The 17085-nt window shown below is 47.1% G+C and overlaps 1 protein-coding gene across 2 annotated transcripts in view; it reads right to left on the bottom strand.

The window, feature by feature from the left end:
* Positions 1 to 17085, bottom strand: part of LOC121586764 (ribosome biogenesis protein bop1) — a 96796-nt gene that overhangs the window by 68688 nt on the left and 11023 nt on the right. The window contains exon 3 of one of the 2 annotated variants that reach the window (XM_041903731.1): positions 15292 to 15474. In XM_041903731.1, the coding sequence (XP_041759665.1) occupies positions 15292 to 15474 (183 nt within the window). The remainder of the gene's footprint in view (positions 1 to 15291; positions 15475 to 17085) is intronic. The other variant, XM_041903732.1, reaches the window with a different exon arrangement.

Here is a 17085-nt window from a genome sequence, read left to right as displayed (position 1 = left end):
CATTCCCCCCCCAGCACCCACACTGTCCCCCAGCCCAGACCAATCCCCCCCAGCCCCCATACTGTCCTCCAGCCCATTCCCCCCCCCAGCCCCCACACTGTCCCCCAGCCCAGACCTTCCCATCTGGCTGCGAAGGAAGCCTGCACACCTCTGGAAATCCTTCTCCTATCCCCTTTAGTCTCCATTCCCCTAAAGAAACCACCCCTTCCCTCCAGCTCATCCAACAGGTTTGTCGCCCAATCTCTGTCTTTCTCTCAGTCTGTTGGTCTCGCCAGAAAAAGCTGTGTGTGTCCACTACTCCCTGACCTCCAGGCCACCCCCTGCTCCCTCCTCTCTTTCTCCCCCACCAAGGCTGCCTCCCGCTAGGGGCCCGGGCCTCTTGGTTGGCCCCTGTTGTCACTCTAACCCATCAACCCTGTCACAGTCAGCAGTGGAAACCAAATGTGGAAATGTTGACGACCGCTGTGAGCGAGGCTAGCTGCTCTTTTTCCTTTCATTCACCACAATCTGGACCAACCCACGAACCTCCTGTGTGTGTGCGCGCGTGTGCACATTTTCTAATGGAAACAAAAATAAAATATTTGCAATGTAATGTTTAAAGAGCAAACTATAACCATTGATTCAAGTGTTATGTTGGAAAGCAACACATTTCTTGGTTAGATAAAAACAAATCTCTCGGTTTTCCTATCTATCAAACTCTCCCTTGTTCTCTCACTTTATTGGTCAAAGGTCCAACCAAATATACAGTACCAGTCAAAAGTTTGGACACACCTACTCATTCAAGGGTTTTTCTTTATTTTTACTATTTTCTACATTGTAGAATAATAGTGAAGACATCAAATCTATGAAATAGCACATATGTATTCATGTAGTAACCAAAAAAGTGCTAAACAAATCAAAATATATTTATTTTAGATTTTAGATTTTTCAAATAGCCACCGTTTGCCTTGACAGCTTTGCACACTCTTAGCATTCTCTCAACCAGCTTCATGAGGTAGTCACCTGGAATGCTTTTCCAACAGTCTTGAAGGAGTTCCCACATACAGTTGAAGTTGGAAGTTTACATCCACTTAGGTTGGAGTCATTAAAACTCGTTTTTCAACCACTCCACACATTTCTTGTTAACAAACTATAGTTTTGGGAAGTCGGTTAGGACATCTACTTTGTGCATGACACAAGTAATTTTTCCAACAATTGTTTACAGACAGATGATTTCACTTATAATTCACTGTATCACAATTCCAGTGGGTCAGAAGTTTACATACACTAAGTTGACTGTGCCTTTAAACAGCTTGGAAAATTCCAGAAAATGATGTCATGGCTTTAGAAGCTCCTGATAGGCTAATTGACATCATTTGAGTCAATTGGAGGTGTAGCTGTGGATGTATTTCAAGGCCTACCTTCAAACTCAGTGTCTCTTTGCTTGATATCATGGGAAAATCAAAAGAAATCAGTCAAGACCTCAGAAAAAACTTTGTAGATCTCCACAAGTCTGGTTCATCCTTGGGAGCAATTTCCAAACGCCTGAAGGTACCACGTTCATCTGTACAAACAATAGTAAGCAAGTATAAACACCATGGGCCACGCAGCCGTCATACCGCTCAGGAAGGAGACGCGTTCTGTCTCCTAGAGATGAACGTACTTTGGTGCAAAAAGTGCAAATCAATCCCAGAACAACAGCAAAGGTTTGTTTAACACTTTTTTGGTTACTAAATGATTTCATAAGTGTTATTTCATAGTTGATGTCTTCACTATTATTCTACAATGTAAACAATTGTAAAAATTGCCACACTGGGTGCCCAGGCAGCTGTTGTTGTGGGGGGTTAAGTGCCTTGCTCAAGGGCACAACGGCAGGCAGTGGCATCTAGGATTTGATACCAGCAACCCTCCGGTTGCCAACTCACTTCCCAACAGATTTTTCCTGTTGACCCGGGATTCGCACTGGCAACCCTTCGGCTGCTGGCACGCCTCGCTAACCACTAGGCTACCTGCCGCCCCAGATGCCGCCAAGATGCATACAGGATTTGCGTTAAAAGCTGACATTTGCATTAAGAACATGACACTAACCACGTTTCCAGCATGGTGGGCTCTCTTTGCGTCTGTACAATTATTTATGCAAGAAATGGTGGTGGAAACGACTTTATGCGCAAATATTGATATAATAACCATCATATTGAACACATTGAACGTTGTATTTTTATTCGGTACATGAAAACTTAAGTGGAAAAGTACATTTTGTGTGCACCATGTCATCACGCACTGATTTTAATCCACAACAGGTCCGGTTAGTGGAAACACACTACTGGTAGGAAAATGCACACATTTTCTTGATGCAGATTTTTGAATATTTGCATGAAAATCTGTCGCCAATTGGATGGAAACATAGCTACTGTTCCTTAGTGTAGGGAAATCTAGAGATCATTTCAGCCCACGTTGTGGCACCAACACTGGTTAGCGAATGCAAATGTACTGGGCGGCAGAATTTGACTACTTCAATCTTAGAAGTACACGGTTTTCACCTGTTACACTTCCAAGTAAAATACTGTCTGTTCCTGTTCCTCTGTCTGCTGCTGTAGAGACAGAAAGACAGAATAATCTATGTGGCGCTTCAAAGAGACAGAGTACAGGGCAGGAGTAATCAGACAACAAGTGAAGTGAAGCCTCCCATACAGATGAACACCAGAGAGTACTGTTTCTGTATGGCGTTGGGAACAGTTATGATGAATCAGGGTAAGCTACCTATGGGGTTGGAAATGGTGACGTTGGTCGGTCTGTCTCTTCTAAATCCCTATGGAACCCATTTAGGCCTAGGGAATGGTTAGCCGTTAGCAGACAAAAGCCAGCCAGCCCATTGAGACTCATGTCTGTAGACCGTAGAAGCTCTGTTCAACATCAGCCGGCTGCTCTCCAGTCAAAGCCCAATGAGAGGATGACTGTGAGGGGGGCCGGGGGTGGGCGGCCCACCCTACACAGGGCTTGGGCTAACCACAAGGGGGTGGATGGTGGATGTCGGGTGCAGAAACCTAGACTTAGCGACGCAGAAGACCCTTAGCTCCGCCAGACGAGTCCCTCATCTGCTGGAGACCAGGAAACCAGGGGTCCCTACCTCCTCCTCCCACTTTTAAATTTCCAACGTCTTATACTATACGGTCGTCCTGTAGGAACCGGGGCCTATAAAAATAAATCTGTTCATTATTTTGCAAAATAGCAAAACCACAATTTCTGAGAGAGGTCGCGGCGAGGTCAGGCACTCATTATTCCTAGTGAGGCGGAGTGTAGCGGCTGCTTGCCGTGGCTGTCGAGCCAGGCCACTGTGTGGACCACGCAACACGCTAACTCGATAGATAAATACTCTGGAGGATCCTCGTACACGCGGTTTAACCTTGGAGTGAGAACGGCATGTGGAAACTTTGCATTCCTACTGAGCCCGTCCAGGTTTATTTGAAAATGGTTTTTCCACCTGGGCGAAAGTGTCCGGTACATCATTCAGAGAAAGTAGTTATTTATTGGAAATGAAATATCTAATGATGCCCTGAAGCTTCCCTCTCCCTCCCCTCTGCTAAAGCCCACAGCTATGACAGAAGATAAAGACACTGGGTAAAAAGAGAACCAGGCGATCCCTCGCTTGCTCGCCTCGGAGAACGCAGATTTCCCAACTAACCATAAACGCCAATATCCCAGTGACGTCAATTCCGTTCATTTCCGCCCCCCCCACGGCCACCACCAGGTTTTAATGGCACAAAGGCATATTTTCAAGTAAAAATGAGGGGCGTTGCCAGAGCAGATACATAGAGGGAATACTTTTTATGAGAGGAACAGAGGGAGAGAGGATAAAGACAGAAGGGAGTCGAGGTGAGGACAGCTTTTCTGCCACACTACTCTCTTCCTCATTTTCTTCCTAGCAGACCCAGAGCCGTAACAGACTTTTACAACCCCAGTCTCTGTGTAGAAATTCTGCCGCTCTGAGAGGGGAGAGAGAGTGGGGGAGCCGGCCTGGTGTAAATGAAAAATAAAGCAGTCTAGACAGCTCATCTCTCAGCTGTGCCGAAGATGAGCGCTTCAAGCTTTCAGCTTGCCCCCCCCAAACTCTCTCTTCACTCAAACCCTGTCCCCCGCTTCCCTCCCCAGGGTTTTGCCTCACAATCCCACCCCTCCATCTCCAAACTTCCCCCTTCCAACTGAAACACATGGCAGCCCCCGCTGGCAGTTGGTTTCAATCAGCCCTTCTGACAACCGGACACACACTGGGCCAACTGGGAGCCGTGCTGAAGACCGGATGAAAGGAAGTCCTAAAAACTACGGAACAACAGGTGGCTGCTCTGGCAGCCCCACACTCACAACCCCTCCTCCTAAAAACACCCCCCACCTCTGCGCACCTGCAAGGGTCCGGTACGCCACGGCCCAGGTTTGCTCTGTCACAGCAGCACGCCATTCACCCAGCCACTTCTCAAGACCACCCTCCACCCAGACCCCCAGACTCTGGATCAACATTCCCCCTCCGACTTAGAAAAACACAACCCTGCTTCTCCTTAAATAGACTATTAAAAAGAGATTTCCTCCTGACAGCGCAGTGACAGTCCAAGATTCCACATGATTTACTACATATCTGTCAATTTTTTCACCATATTGATTTCAGCAGTGCAGCAGAGCTTGAATGCAAACCTTTGTGTCCCTAGGACAGGAACGGTTTGGTAAGTAGTTTATCCTGGGCCAATACAAATGGCAGACCTGGTCCTCTCCTCGGAGGCCTCTGATGGCCCTTTCTTTGGCCCGGGGCCCAGAGCAGCACAGCACACAGGGTTCACTGATCAATATCAGATTGTTTGATGAGACACTGAATGCATCTACTAGGTAACCTGCTAAGGTGACTCCATCAATCATGACACTGTTTCAGGGTCTGTGTCAAACACGTCAGCACCGACCGTAGGGCTGGCTGCATTCAGATGACCACACCGAATATGTGGATCGACTTAAATTCCATACTGGCTGGGTATGGGTTAACTATTGTGGGGGGTAAAATGAGACCAGGTGGCTGGAAGGAGGTCTAGACTTCGGAACATTTCCAAGAACTCTATGGACCGGAAGCCATTTGAGCGATGACAAAAATGAGTGGTCCCAAGTGGAAATCTCTCTCAGAGTCACAGATGGACAGGCATGGTATTCACATAAGATTCTTAACCCAGGTAAAAATCCTCAAAATGGGTTGGACTGAAGAAAAAAAACAACTCTACTTTGGTATAGCTGGTTTCATAATATATTGAGACTAACACCCTCAAAGAGAGAGAAATATTGGTTTAGCGTCATGTCATCCATCTGGATGGCAACACAGTATGAGAGAGGGAGTCAGAGGAGGAGGGAGAAGGGCCTAGAAGGCTCCTTAAGGAATCCTTCTGAATCTCCTACTGCCTAATGCTGGTAACAGAACACCACCCACGTTCTATTAGGTTCAAATTGATACATCTTTAAGAATGGATTCTAGAACAAAACTACAGATTATTATTTTTTATTTTTTTAAATAGTGCCGCAGCAGACATTTCATAAAAACCATGGCCGTGTCTCTTCCAGGAAAATGTCATCCAAATGGCTGAGGGGGAAAACAGCTAAACAAAAGACCCTATGCCATATTTAAACGTCAGGTCTGGTTGTTCCTCTAGTAAAAAAGAGAGAAACAAAGAAGGGTATACTCCATTGTAAGCGAATAAGTTCTAGTTGAAATCAGACGCAGATATTGGAAAAATAGGGTTGATTATGTCTTTGGGTTAAGGCGTAACCAACCAACGGCACTTCCACCATTCCTGACGGCTACATTGGCTTCCATAAAAAGGAAGTTTTAGTGGCCGCTGAGGGCTGGCAATGGTTATTTCATTTCAGCCGCCGAACGCAAGGCCCCATTCTCTGACCGCTGCTGATGTACCTGGCTTGCGGTGTATGGCCATAACTCTTGAGGCAACATGGACTTTACTGCTTGTAAAAATATAAAAAATACTTAATATTTGGGGAGGGAGGGAGGTTGGTTGGACTGAAAGTAACTGAATGAACAGGAGTGGGGTAGAGAAGCACAGTTCAATGCTGTAGACTAGAGGAACTCTGTACAGGGCATGGGGCCACCCGTTTAATCACGGCATGACTAGACCACAGCGTTGAAACATCCTCTCCATACATACACTACCAGTCAAAAGTTTTAGAACACCTACTCATTCAAGGGTTTTTCTTTATTTTTACTATTTTCTACATTGTAGAATAATAGTGAAGATATCAAAACTATGAAATAACACATATGTAATAATTTAGTAACCAAAAAAGTATTAAAATAAATCCAAATATATTTTATATTTGAGATTCTTCAAATAGCCGCCCTTTGCCTTGATGACAGCTTTGCACACTCTTGGCATTCTCTCAACCAGCTTCACCTGGAATGCTTTTCCAACAGTCTTGAAGGAGTTCCCACATATGCTGAGCACTTTGTTGGCTGCTTTCTCCATTTAAAAAAGGTAGCACTCACACCCAAGTTATTGGTGCTGGTCTCCTGGAACATATAAGATATCTGATATATGTAGACCCTCCATGTACTGGGAGTAGGGGTGCTCCTCAGGCCCCTTCCTGGGCTAGGGTTGTGTTGAAATAGACCCCCTGGTCCACGTTCCCTTAAATCGATTTGATTTCATGGCCAGAGGAAACCACGGACTTCCCTCCGTGACAGCTCTTAACTCAATAAATGGGGAAGAGGGACCTGGGAGGAGCTACGGAGGGACCAAGACCAATGCCATGGCCTCAGTTTAGCTGAGGAACAGCCAGCAAACTCTGCTGCAGCACTGATAGCTAAACATGCCTCTGAGTTGATATCCAGCTCTCTTTTTCCTAATCCACACAGGCAGGTTTTTGATACATTTTATCATAGCTACAACACCCAGGAGGAACCTGAAAACATTTATTTTGACTTTAGGTAACAAGCTGTTCCCGATGAGACTCTGGCTCAATCAGCGCATCGTGGCTGAACACTGAGGACAGAGGAGGGAGGGAGGGAGTGACGGAGGGAAAGAGCAGAGGGAGACAAAGGGAGGGAGGTGAAGGAGAGTTTGACCTACTCAGTCAAGGGGACACTGGGTCCAGATCACACCGTGTCCTGTCCTCTCTAGCTGGGCCGAGATTTCAACACTGGAAATAGAACCACCCTCTCTCCCTGTCTGCTGTCAATCAGAGGTGCTAATAAAAACAGAGAGGAGGACGCTGTGGTCTGGTCTCCCTCATCCAATCAGAGAGCCGCCAGTCCCAGTCCGAAAGAGAGTCTGTGAAAATCCCTGCTTTGAAAGAAATTAACTGCCATCACGAATTCGACTGGGATTGCGGTGGATACCATCTGGAAGGAATTAGAAACCGCCACCTGGAGACATCCCAATCACAAAATTAAACTTTGGGATTACTAAAATTTAGCGGAAAAAACTCACTTCCAGACATGAGAGGCTCTATTTCCATCCCCCTTTTCAAAATCTGGTTTCATCAGATTTCCGAGAGGAGGGTGAAGGAGGAGGGTGGAAGAGGTGGAGGAGGAGGACGTGGAGGAGAATATGAGTCTGGTCTCTTAGCTCATGGTTAAAATGGGACACCTAACACATCGTAGAGAGCCTGTTTGTTATGGTTGGTAATTAAATGAAAATAAGCCACCTCCTACAGGCTGCTCGCTCCCGAGCATCTGAGAGTTTTGACAGAGGAACAGCTTTCCTGAAGCAGATAGGATCACACAATTGTGCCGTGCGTGTAGATACGAATTCACTCTCAGGAAACTCACGTCTTGGCATGGATGTTGGTTCTACACCGAACGGTGCACTCAAAAGACGGGCTGAAAGGTGTTCTGTTCCTGTGGACCTGCTGGTAAGTCAAGCAGCACTGCCTTGCAGGGTAATCCAAGGTTGTCAGGTGGAGAGGTTAAATGGCTGCAAAGTATGCATCTCCCTCTCCCCTGTCCTGAGCCCACCCCTCACTTCAAATGGGCCATTGCTATCTGCTCTGGAGTTCGCCAAGCGCTGAACCGCTCAAAGCGATTGCCAGATATGATCCTCAACATGACTCGTACAGTCCGACTTACAAAGACAAATCTCCATAAAGTCAAAGATGTCCAACATAACGCTCTGTCAGTAATGCACACACTAAAACAGATATTATGCCAGGTCAAATAGTTGAGTGCACCAAACACGTAGGCCTAGGAGTTTCATGTGCCTACAGTTGGCAACACGGGAACAAGGCTTTACTGTAGGTCTGACGCTGATTGATTGGTAACTTAAAATTGTGATGTAATGTACCCTTGTGTCGTAATCTCACAGAAAAACAGCTTTGCTGAGAGAGAAACAAAAAACATAGTGATTTCATCATGTCTACTACTAGCACAACAAAAGAGCTCAGGTATGCAAGAGGCCCACCACGCTGGACCAACACCCAGAGCTGGGTTTTCATCATAGGGGCGGCTTGGCAGGGATACCCAGACTAAGTAGACAGGATCTGGGATGGGGAGTGTAGAGGTGGGGGCCTACATCATGGATGTCCTAAATATCAATGCATCCTTCAAGAGAGCCGTCCAAGTGACTGCCGAAGGACCCAGACATATTAGGTTTGTCTGTGGTCCATCAAATTCACGGTTGAGTGCCTTGTTGTCCAAAAGCGCTCTAACTTCCCGTGCCGAGCTTAACAAGAACAGCTAACTGGGAGGCTACGCTGTGAGCACAGCCACAAGAACAACCAACCGGGAGGCTAAACTGTGAGAGCACAGCCACAATAACAACCAACCGGGAGGCTAAGCTGAGAGCACAGCCACAAGAACAACCAACCGGGAGGCTAAACTGAGAGCACAGCCACAAGAACAACCAACCGGGAGGCTAAGCTGAGAGCACAGCCACAAGAACAACCAACCGGGAGGCTAAGCTGTGAGAGCAAAGCCACAAGAACAACCAACCGGGAGGCTAAGCTGTGAGAGCACAGCCACAAGAACAACCAACCGGGAGGCTAAGCTGTGAGAGCAAAGCCACAAGAACAACCAACCGGGAGGCTAAGCTGTGAGAGCACAGCCACAAGAACAACCAACCGGGAGGCTAAACTGAGAGCACAGCCACAAGAACAACCAACCGGGAGGCTAAGCTGTGAGCACAGCCACAAGAACAACCAACCGGGAGGCTAAACTGAGAGAGCACAGCCACAAGAACAACCAACCGGGAGGCTAAACTGAGAGCACAGCCACAAGAACAACCAACCGGGAGGCTAAGCTGTGAGAGCACAGCCACAAGAACAACCAACCGGGAGGCTAAGCTGTGAGAGCACAGCCACAAGAACAACCAACCGGGAGGCTAAACTGAGAGAGCACAGCCACAAGAACAACCAACCGGGAGGCTAAACTGAGAGCACAGCCACAAGAACAACCAACCGGGAGGCTAAGCTGTGAGCACAGCCACAAGAACAACCAACCGGGAGGCTAAGCTGTGAGCACAGCCACAAGAACAACCAACCGGGAGGCTAAACTGTGAGCACAGCCACAAGAACAACCAACCGGGAGGCTAAGCTGTGAGAGCACAGCCACAAGAACAACCAACCGGGAGGCTAAACTGTGAGAGCACAGCCACAAGAACAACCAACCGGGAGGCTAAACTGTGTGAGCACAGCCACAAGAACAACCAACCGGGAGGCTAAGCTGTGAGCACATTTTCATTAAGCATCATTTTTCATTAAGAAGCTTACCGGTAGTCCCCAGTCAGGGGTCACGTGGTGTTTGTTTACAAGCAGACAGCGACGAGAGACCACTCACTGTCATGCTCTAATTACAGTATGGAATTCACAACTAAATGTTTGCCAGCTAGATATCTAAAATGTGCTAAATGCTCTGCGGTTGTGCATTTGGTTCGCTAATTTTGTTTCTAGTTACTTCTTCCAAAAATCAAGCATTCGCTTGGTAACAGCAGAGAATCCCCTCCTGGATCAAGAGCCTTGCTGTCTAATATTTAGCTTGTGCGTGCAGCAAACTGTAGGTAGCATTTTTTAGTCACTTGTATAGTTTAGGTCAGAGACTATATAAAATGTTCGCAATGCACTCATTAACATTTAGTTAGCATTCTCTATGGGATTTCACATGTACTTATTAGCACTGCTAACCTTCGAATTACAGAGTATTAGTGGGGTTTGAAAACAGCGTCCCTTGTGTTCAGTGCCAGTATTACCTAATATCCCGATATGGCATAAGGTCGGTATGAAAATCTGGATACCGCACAAGCCTAGTACGCAGTGACCACAGCCACAAGGCGGGGGGCACACACTCGCTCACACTCCCAGCCTGTTAAGAGCTTTGACAGCCCTGCCAACCCTGTTCTGATTGCCAATCTCCCAATTGAGCGTTTCCCCTTAAGCTCCCCGTCCCCCACTCATTCGCACCCTTCCAAGTGTGCTACCGAACTGAGTTCTCCTGCATTGTGCACAGGTCCCGTTGAGCAGTAGCTGTGCAGAGGCAGGAAGAAGGAGGCGTAGTCAGGAGCCAAGTCTCTTTCCCCCCCCACCCATCTCACAGAGCACATGGAAAAGTCATTGCGGGGGAAAAAGCCCCTTCCTGCTGGCGAGGAGGCCTCGGACAGGCGCTTCACTCCGCGAAACAGGAAATAGCCCTTTATTACAAAGGAGGAAAGGAAGGAGAAGAAGAAGAAACAAGCCAGGTTTTTGACCATCCGCCGGTTTATTTGTAGATAACTTGTGTGCCGACGGAGGGCTGCCTGTGACGGGACAGAGATGAGGCCTGAGGGGGAACCTGCTGTTAGCCCCCTGCTGTTCCCAGGCAGGGGGCTAACTTAACACAGGCCAAATGGGCCAGGACCACCGTGGTTCCACTCATGCGGGACAGCAGCAACACAGTGACCACACAGACTAGCGCAGACGAAGGATTATATAGGCTAGTCAAGGGTTAGACAGTCTTAGGATGCTGCTGGGGGAAATGATCGGAATGACAAGATGGAACCAGTGATTTTTTCCATTTCCTCTGTCTTCTCGTCGGACGGTCCATAAACCTTTAACTCTAACAAGGGTTGAAGACAGTAGATCCTTAAATAAGGGGAATCTTAAGTTTGGACACACACACACACAGAATATCTGCTTCAATGAAACAAGAGGATAAAGAATGAAAAGACTCATTCCATCTCTCCATAGAGGAGTATTGTTAGACTGAGTAGGTGAGGGGAGGCTAATGCCATTAGTGGAAGGATGAAGATCAGGTAGAGGCCCCTTCGGGAGCTGCTCTCTGGAACACCTCTACTTGACTCCCTCACTCTATCCCTCCACCCATTCGTCTCTCTCTACTCTTCATCTCCTCTCCCGTTCACTCTTCCTCTCTAAACCCGTCACTCTTTTATCCCCCCCACCCCACCCCAATAAATAGGCCATAGTGCAAAATAATTACAATTATAATTTAGTATTAACACTGGAGTGATAGATGTGCAGAAGATGATGTGCAAATAGAGATACTCGGGTGCAAATGAGCAAAATAAATAACAATGTAAATAACAATATGGGGATGAGGTAGTTGGGTGGGCTAATTACAGATGGGATGTGTACAGGTGCAGTGATCGGTAAGCTGCTCTGACAAGTGATGCTTAAAGATAGTGAGGGAGATAAGCGTCTCCAGCTTCAGAGATTTTTGCAGTTCGTTCCAGTCATTTGCAGCAGAGAACTGGAAGGAATGGCGGCCAAAGGAGGTGTTGGCTTTGGGGATGACCCGTGAGATATACCTGCTGGAACACATACTACGGGTGGGTGTTGCTATGGTGACCAATGAGCTAAGATAAGGCTGGGATTTGCCTAGAAGGGATTTATAGATGACCTGGAGCCATTGGGTTTGGCAACGAATATGTAGTGAGGGCCAGCCAACGAGAGCGTACAGGTCACATTTACATTCACATTTTAGTAATTTAGCAGACGCTCTTATCCAGAGCGACTTACAGTTAGTGAATACATATATATATATATTTTTTTTTCATACTGGCCCCCCGTGGGAATCGAACCCACCACCCTGGCGTTGCAAATGCCATGCTCTATCAACTGAGCTACATCCCTGCCAGCCATTCCCTCCCCTACCCTGGACGACGCTGGGCCAATTGTGCGCCGCCCATGAGTCTCCCGGTCACGGCCGGCTGCGACAGAGCCTGGATTCGAACCAGGATCTCTAGTGGCACAGCTAGCACTGCGATGCAGTGCCTTAGACCACTGCGCCACTCAGGAGACAATGGTGGGTAGTATATGGGGCTTTGATGACAAAACGGATGGCACTGTGATAGACTACATCCAATTTGCTGAGTAGAGTGTTGGAAGCTATTTTGTAAATGACATCGCCGAAGTCAAGGATCGGTAGGATAGTCAGTTTTACGAGGGCATGTTTAGCAGCATGAGTGAAGGAGGCTTTGTTGCGAAATAGGAAGCCGATTCTAGATTTAACTTTGGATTGGAGATGCTTAATGTGAGTCTGGAAGGAGAGTTTATGGCCTAACCAGACACCTAGGTATTTGTAGTTGTCCACATATTCTAAGTCAGAGCCGCCGAGAGTAGTGATTCTAGTCGGGCAGGCGGGTGCAAGCAGCGTTCGATTGAAGAGAATGCATTTAGTTTTACTAGCGTTAAAGAGCAGTTGGAGGCCACGGAAGGAGTGTTGTATGGCATTGAAGCTTGTTTGGAGGTTTGTTAACACAGTGTCCAATGAAGGGGCAGATGTATTCAAAATGGTGTCGTCTGCGTAGAGGTGGATCTGAGAGTCACCAGCAGCAAGAGCGACATCTTTGATATACACAGAGAATAGAGTCGGCCCGAGAATTGAACCCTGTGGCATCCCCATAGAGACTGCCAGAGGTCCAGACAACAGGCCCTCCGATTTGACACATTGAACTCTATCTGAGAAGTAGTTGGTGAACCAGACGAGGCAGTCATTTGAGAAACCAAGGCTATTTTGTCTGCCAATAAGAATGCGGTGATTGACAGAGTCGAAAGCCTTGGCCAGGTCAATGAAGACGGCTGGGGCGGCAGGTAGCTTAGTGGTTAAGAGCGTTGTGCCAGTAACCGAAAGGTCGCTGGTTCTAATCCCCGAGCCTACTTGGTGAAAAATCTGTCAATGTGCCCTTGAGCACGGCACTTAACCCTAATTGCTCCTGTAAGTCGCTCTGGATAAGAGCGTCTGCTAAATGACGAGAAATGTAAAAAATGTACTGTCTTTTATCGATCACGGTTGTTATATCGTTTAGGACCTTGAGCGGGGCTGAGGTATACCCATGACCAGCTCGGAAACCAGATTGCATAGCGGAGAAGGTACGGTGGGATTCGAAATGGTCGGTGATCTGTTTGTTAACTTGGCTTTCAAATACTTTTGAAAGGCAGGGCAGGATGGATATAGGTCTGTAACAGTTTGGATCTAGAGTGTCACCCCCTTTGAAGAGGGGGATGACCGCGGCAGCTTTCCAATCTCCGGGGATCTCAGACGATACGAAAGAGAGGTTGAACAGGCTGGTGATAGGGGTTGCGACAATTTCGGCGGCTAATTTTAGAAAGAAAGGGTCCAGATTGTCTAGCCCAGTTGATTTGTAGGGGTCCAGATTTTGCAGCTCTTTCAGAACATCAGCTATCTGAATTTGGGTGAAGGAGAAGCGCGGGGGGGGGGTGGGGCAAGTTGCAGCGGAGGGTGCAGAGCTGGTGGTCTGGGTAGGGGTAGACAGGTGGAAAGCATGGCCAGCCGTAGCAAAATGCTTGTTGACATTTTTTGATTATCGTAGATTTAAAATCGGTAGTGACAGTGTTTCCTAGCCTCAGTGCAGTGGGCAGCTGGGAGGAGGTGCTCTTATTCTCCATGGACTTTAGTGTCCCAAAACTTTTTGGAGTTAGTGCTACAGGATGCAAATTTCTGTTTGAAAAAGTTAGCCTTTGCTTTCCTAACTGATTGTGTATATTGTTTCCTGAATTCCCTGAAAAGATGCATATCGCGGGGGCTGTTCGATGCTAATGCCGTACGCCACAGGATGTTTTTGTGCTGGTCAAGGGCAGTCAAGTCTGGGGTGAACCAGGGGCTATATCTGTCATAGACACCTGTGGGTTCTGGCTCGCACACATGGATGCCCCCACTATGGACGAAGTGACTTGAATCTGAAACACCTCTGTTTAAACAAGCCCCGGGTCTCTTAAAAACCCCTCAGCTATTCAAAGCTCTGCTGAAGTCTCTTTATAAGCTAAATCAAGTAAGCAGTTTTGATTCCAGTTGTGTCCTATATTATTTCACAGGGCATTAAACCCACCTCCCTCTCTTTTAAAAGCAAAGCCCTTCCCAAGAACAATACGTCCCCTTCACTAGCTACAACACATTCCTCATCTCAGAGCCAATTGCCAGAAACAGTTTTGGATGGCCGACAGTTTCTAGGTTGTATGGCCTGGCAAATTATCTAAACCACAGGGCGCCAGGGTTCAACGCTTCTCAACGGACCCTGTAAATTAAATAGCAGAGTACAAAAATAACGCTTTAATAGGCCAACATGCAAATAACGAAAACTCTCCGTCCTGCATATCTCCTGCTCGGTTGCGGTGGCATGAAGCACACCAATACACTGCTTCTGAGCTCACTTGAAAAGCAACACCATAAAAAAGTACAGTGTGTCTGTTTTCAACCCAATTATGAGGAATGAGTGGAAGCCAATCTGTTGAGTCTCTGACTACAGTCAGACTGGGAAGACATGTTCACCAGACTGCAGGGATCAGAACAGCAGCGGAATAGGAAGCACTACAGCAGGAGCAGATTCTTTGATCCGCGTCACCTTGTACTGTAGCTACAACAATGCATGGTGGTTAGTGTGTTTCACTACAATCTGCTAAATCTATTCATTCAAATCAATGAAATTGTCACTTTTTCTTTTGCACTCAGAGTGCATCTTATTTCTAGAATATAGGCCTTTAGAAAATGTGTGTGTATGTGTGTGTTCTCACTGGAGGATATGTTCCTGGTCATGTCATGGACCAAATAGCCGTACAAACTTTGAGGACAATTAATACACGATGGTTCTGATAAAGCACATTACTTCAACCTCCCAACCGACTCTGGACTGGGTAGTTAAGGAACAGCACCTCATGGCCTTTAGGAGGGCAAATTATCAGCTTATTTCCATACCAAATCCCTAATATGTTAGGCATCCAAATACATCTAGAAGTGCTAGTCAAATGACCACTCAAACAAAAAGAAAGAAAACAAATAGTGACAAATGCAAGGTTTGTCTCAGCAGCATTTCCATGTTAAAATAATGACCTTACCTCTTCGTCGGAGGTGTCGTGTTCATACTCGTCCCCCTGCTGGGTGGTGGTCAGTCCCTGGAAAGTGGTGGTCAGTCCCTGGAAGGTGGTGGTCAGTCCCTTCTCTCCTCTGTCATTCATAGAGACTCCTTCGTCTTTCTTCATCTTCCTCTTCTGCTTTGATGCAGTTTTTTCGTCCGGCTGCTAATATGAAAAACAAGACACCAAGGAATTACATTTAGAGTTCATAGCAACCGGTTGCTATGCGAACAATTTCTGGTACTTTTTTTTATGTCTAATTATCAAAACAAAACAAAAACTGATGCGTGACAGCCAATCAACTCTGTCAGACCTGTAAAATAAGTAAAATAAAAGCAGTTTTAGGAAATACAACTTCCTGCCGGCTTGAAGGGACGACTGATCATTTGATGTCCTTTATGGCTCGATGACAGTTTCCATGTTTTAGGATTCCCATTTATTTATTGCATTCAGTACACAGCTTCCTTTGCATGATTCACACACATGGAGGAGCAGTCACCCGAAAGGCACATCCTGTGTGAGTGGAAGGCCAGCGAGGATGAAAGGATCCAGGGACCCACCACTGGACGTGCTTTACTGTGAGCCATCAGTCACACAGACGCAGAGCCGTCAAAGGCTCTCTTAAAAGGAACGAGGGGATAGAGGGACGCAAGGGAGGGCGGGATGGATGCATGGAAGGGGGGAATGAACTGCTTTGAGACGAGGAGATAGAGGGATAGAGGGAGGAAGAGAAGTTATTTGAGGTTGCATGCTCATTCCCCCAGAGGCAGTGACGGGCAGGTGAGTAACCTGCTATGATTTATGCCTTCGGTGGGTCATGGTATCTTTTGGCCTGCAGCTCTAAGTGAAACACTTCCTCCCGGATGCCTAGTTAAATCCCCATCAAGAAAGAGCTGCCTGGGCCCAGTTTTAATATTGAATGCATTTTTACGCCCAGGGGATTTCAGTCAGACCTGAGTTTCTCTCTGCTGTAGCCTCCTCTTGAACTGAACAAACAAGGTGAAGTGGGGTTTGCGTAGGAGGCAGTTTAAGAAAGCCAAGAGGGAAGCTTGTTTACTCCACAACACGGAAGCTTGTTTACTCCACAACACGGAAGCTTGTTTACTCCACAACGCGGAAGCTTGTTTACTCCACAACACGGAAGCTTGTTTACTCCACAACACGGAAGCTTGTTTACTCCACAACACGGAAGCCAACACTTGTAAAATAGAAGACTGGATAGAAGAGTGGGCTTCCTGGCTACGCTACAAGTCTGTTGGAGGATGACCAAGCTAATGTGTTTACTGTTACAGGGATGAGGTTGCAGGGCGGGGGTGGAGGGAGAGAGTACGAGACCACGTCCAGATGATGTGCGACAGACCAGCCAAAAGAGAAGGGCTCGCAGAGTGGATCATGCAGCTTGAAAACAAGCAGTGGACTGGACTTCTAGCTGAGCCTGGCCCGGAGCCCATCTGACCACAACCGCCGACGAGAGAGAGGCGCTGAGGACGGGAAGGCACTGCATGGAGTCAGTCAGGATAGAGAGGCTGAGGATAGGAAGGCACTGCATGAAGTCAGTCAGGAGAAGCCAAAAGAAAAGGACATTCTTTTCCCCCATAAATAATGCTCTTAGTAGGGACATTCAAATGAACGTCTTGACACCCAAAATGTGTTGGCGTACCCCAGGGTTATGGCTGGTAATTGACAAAATCATTCAAATTCATAATCTCTGGCTCGAATCTCCTGCAGGCCTTTCTGTTCCGAGCACATTCACACACGATGGCCGCACACACCCAC

The sequence above is a fragment of the Coregonus clupeaformis genome, chromosome 17, assembly GCF_020615455.1.
Source record: "Coregonus clupeaformis isolate EN_2021a chromosome 17, ASM2061545v1, whole genome shotgun sequence".
Lineage (NCBI taxonomy): Eukaryota > Metazoa > Chordata > Actinopteri > Salmoniformes > Salmonidae > Coregonus > Coregonus clupeaformis.
Note: the sequence above shows the minus strand (reverse complement) of the source record. Positions and strands in the feature narration are given on the sequence as shown.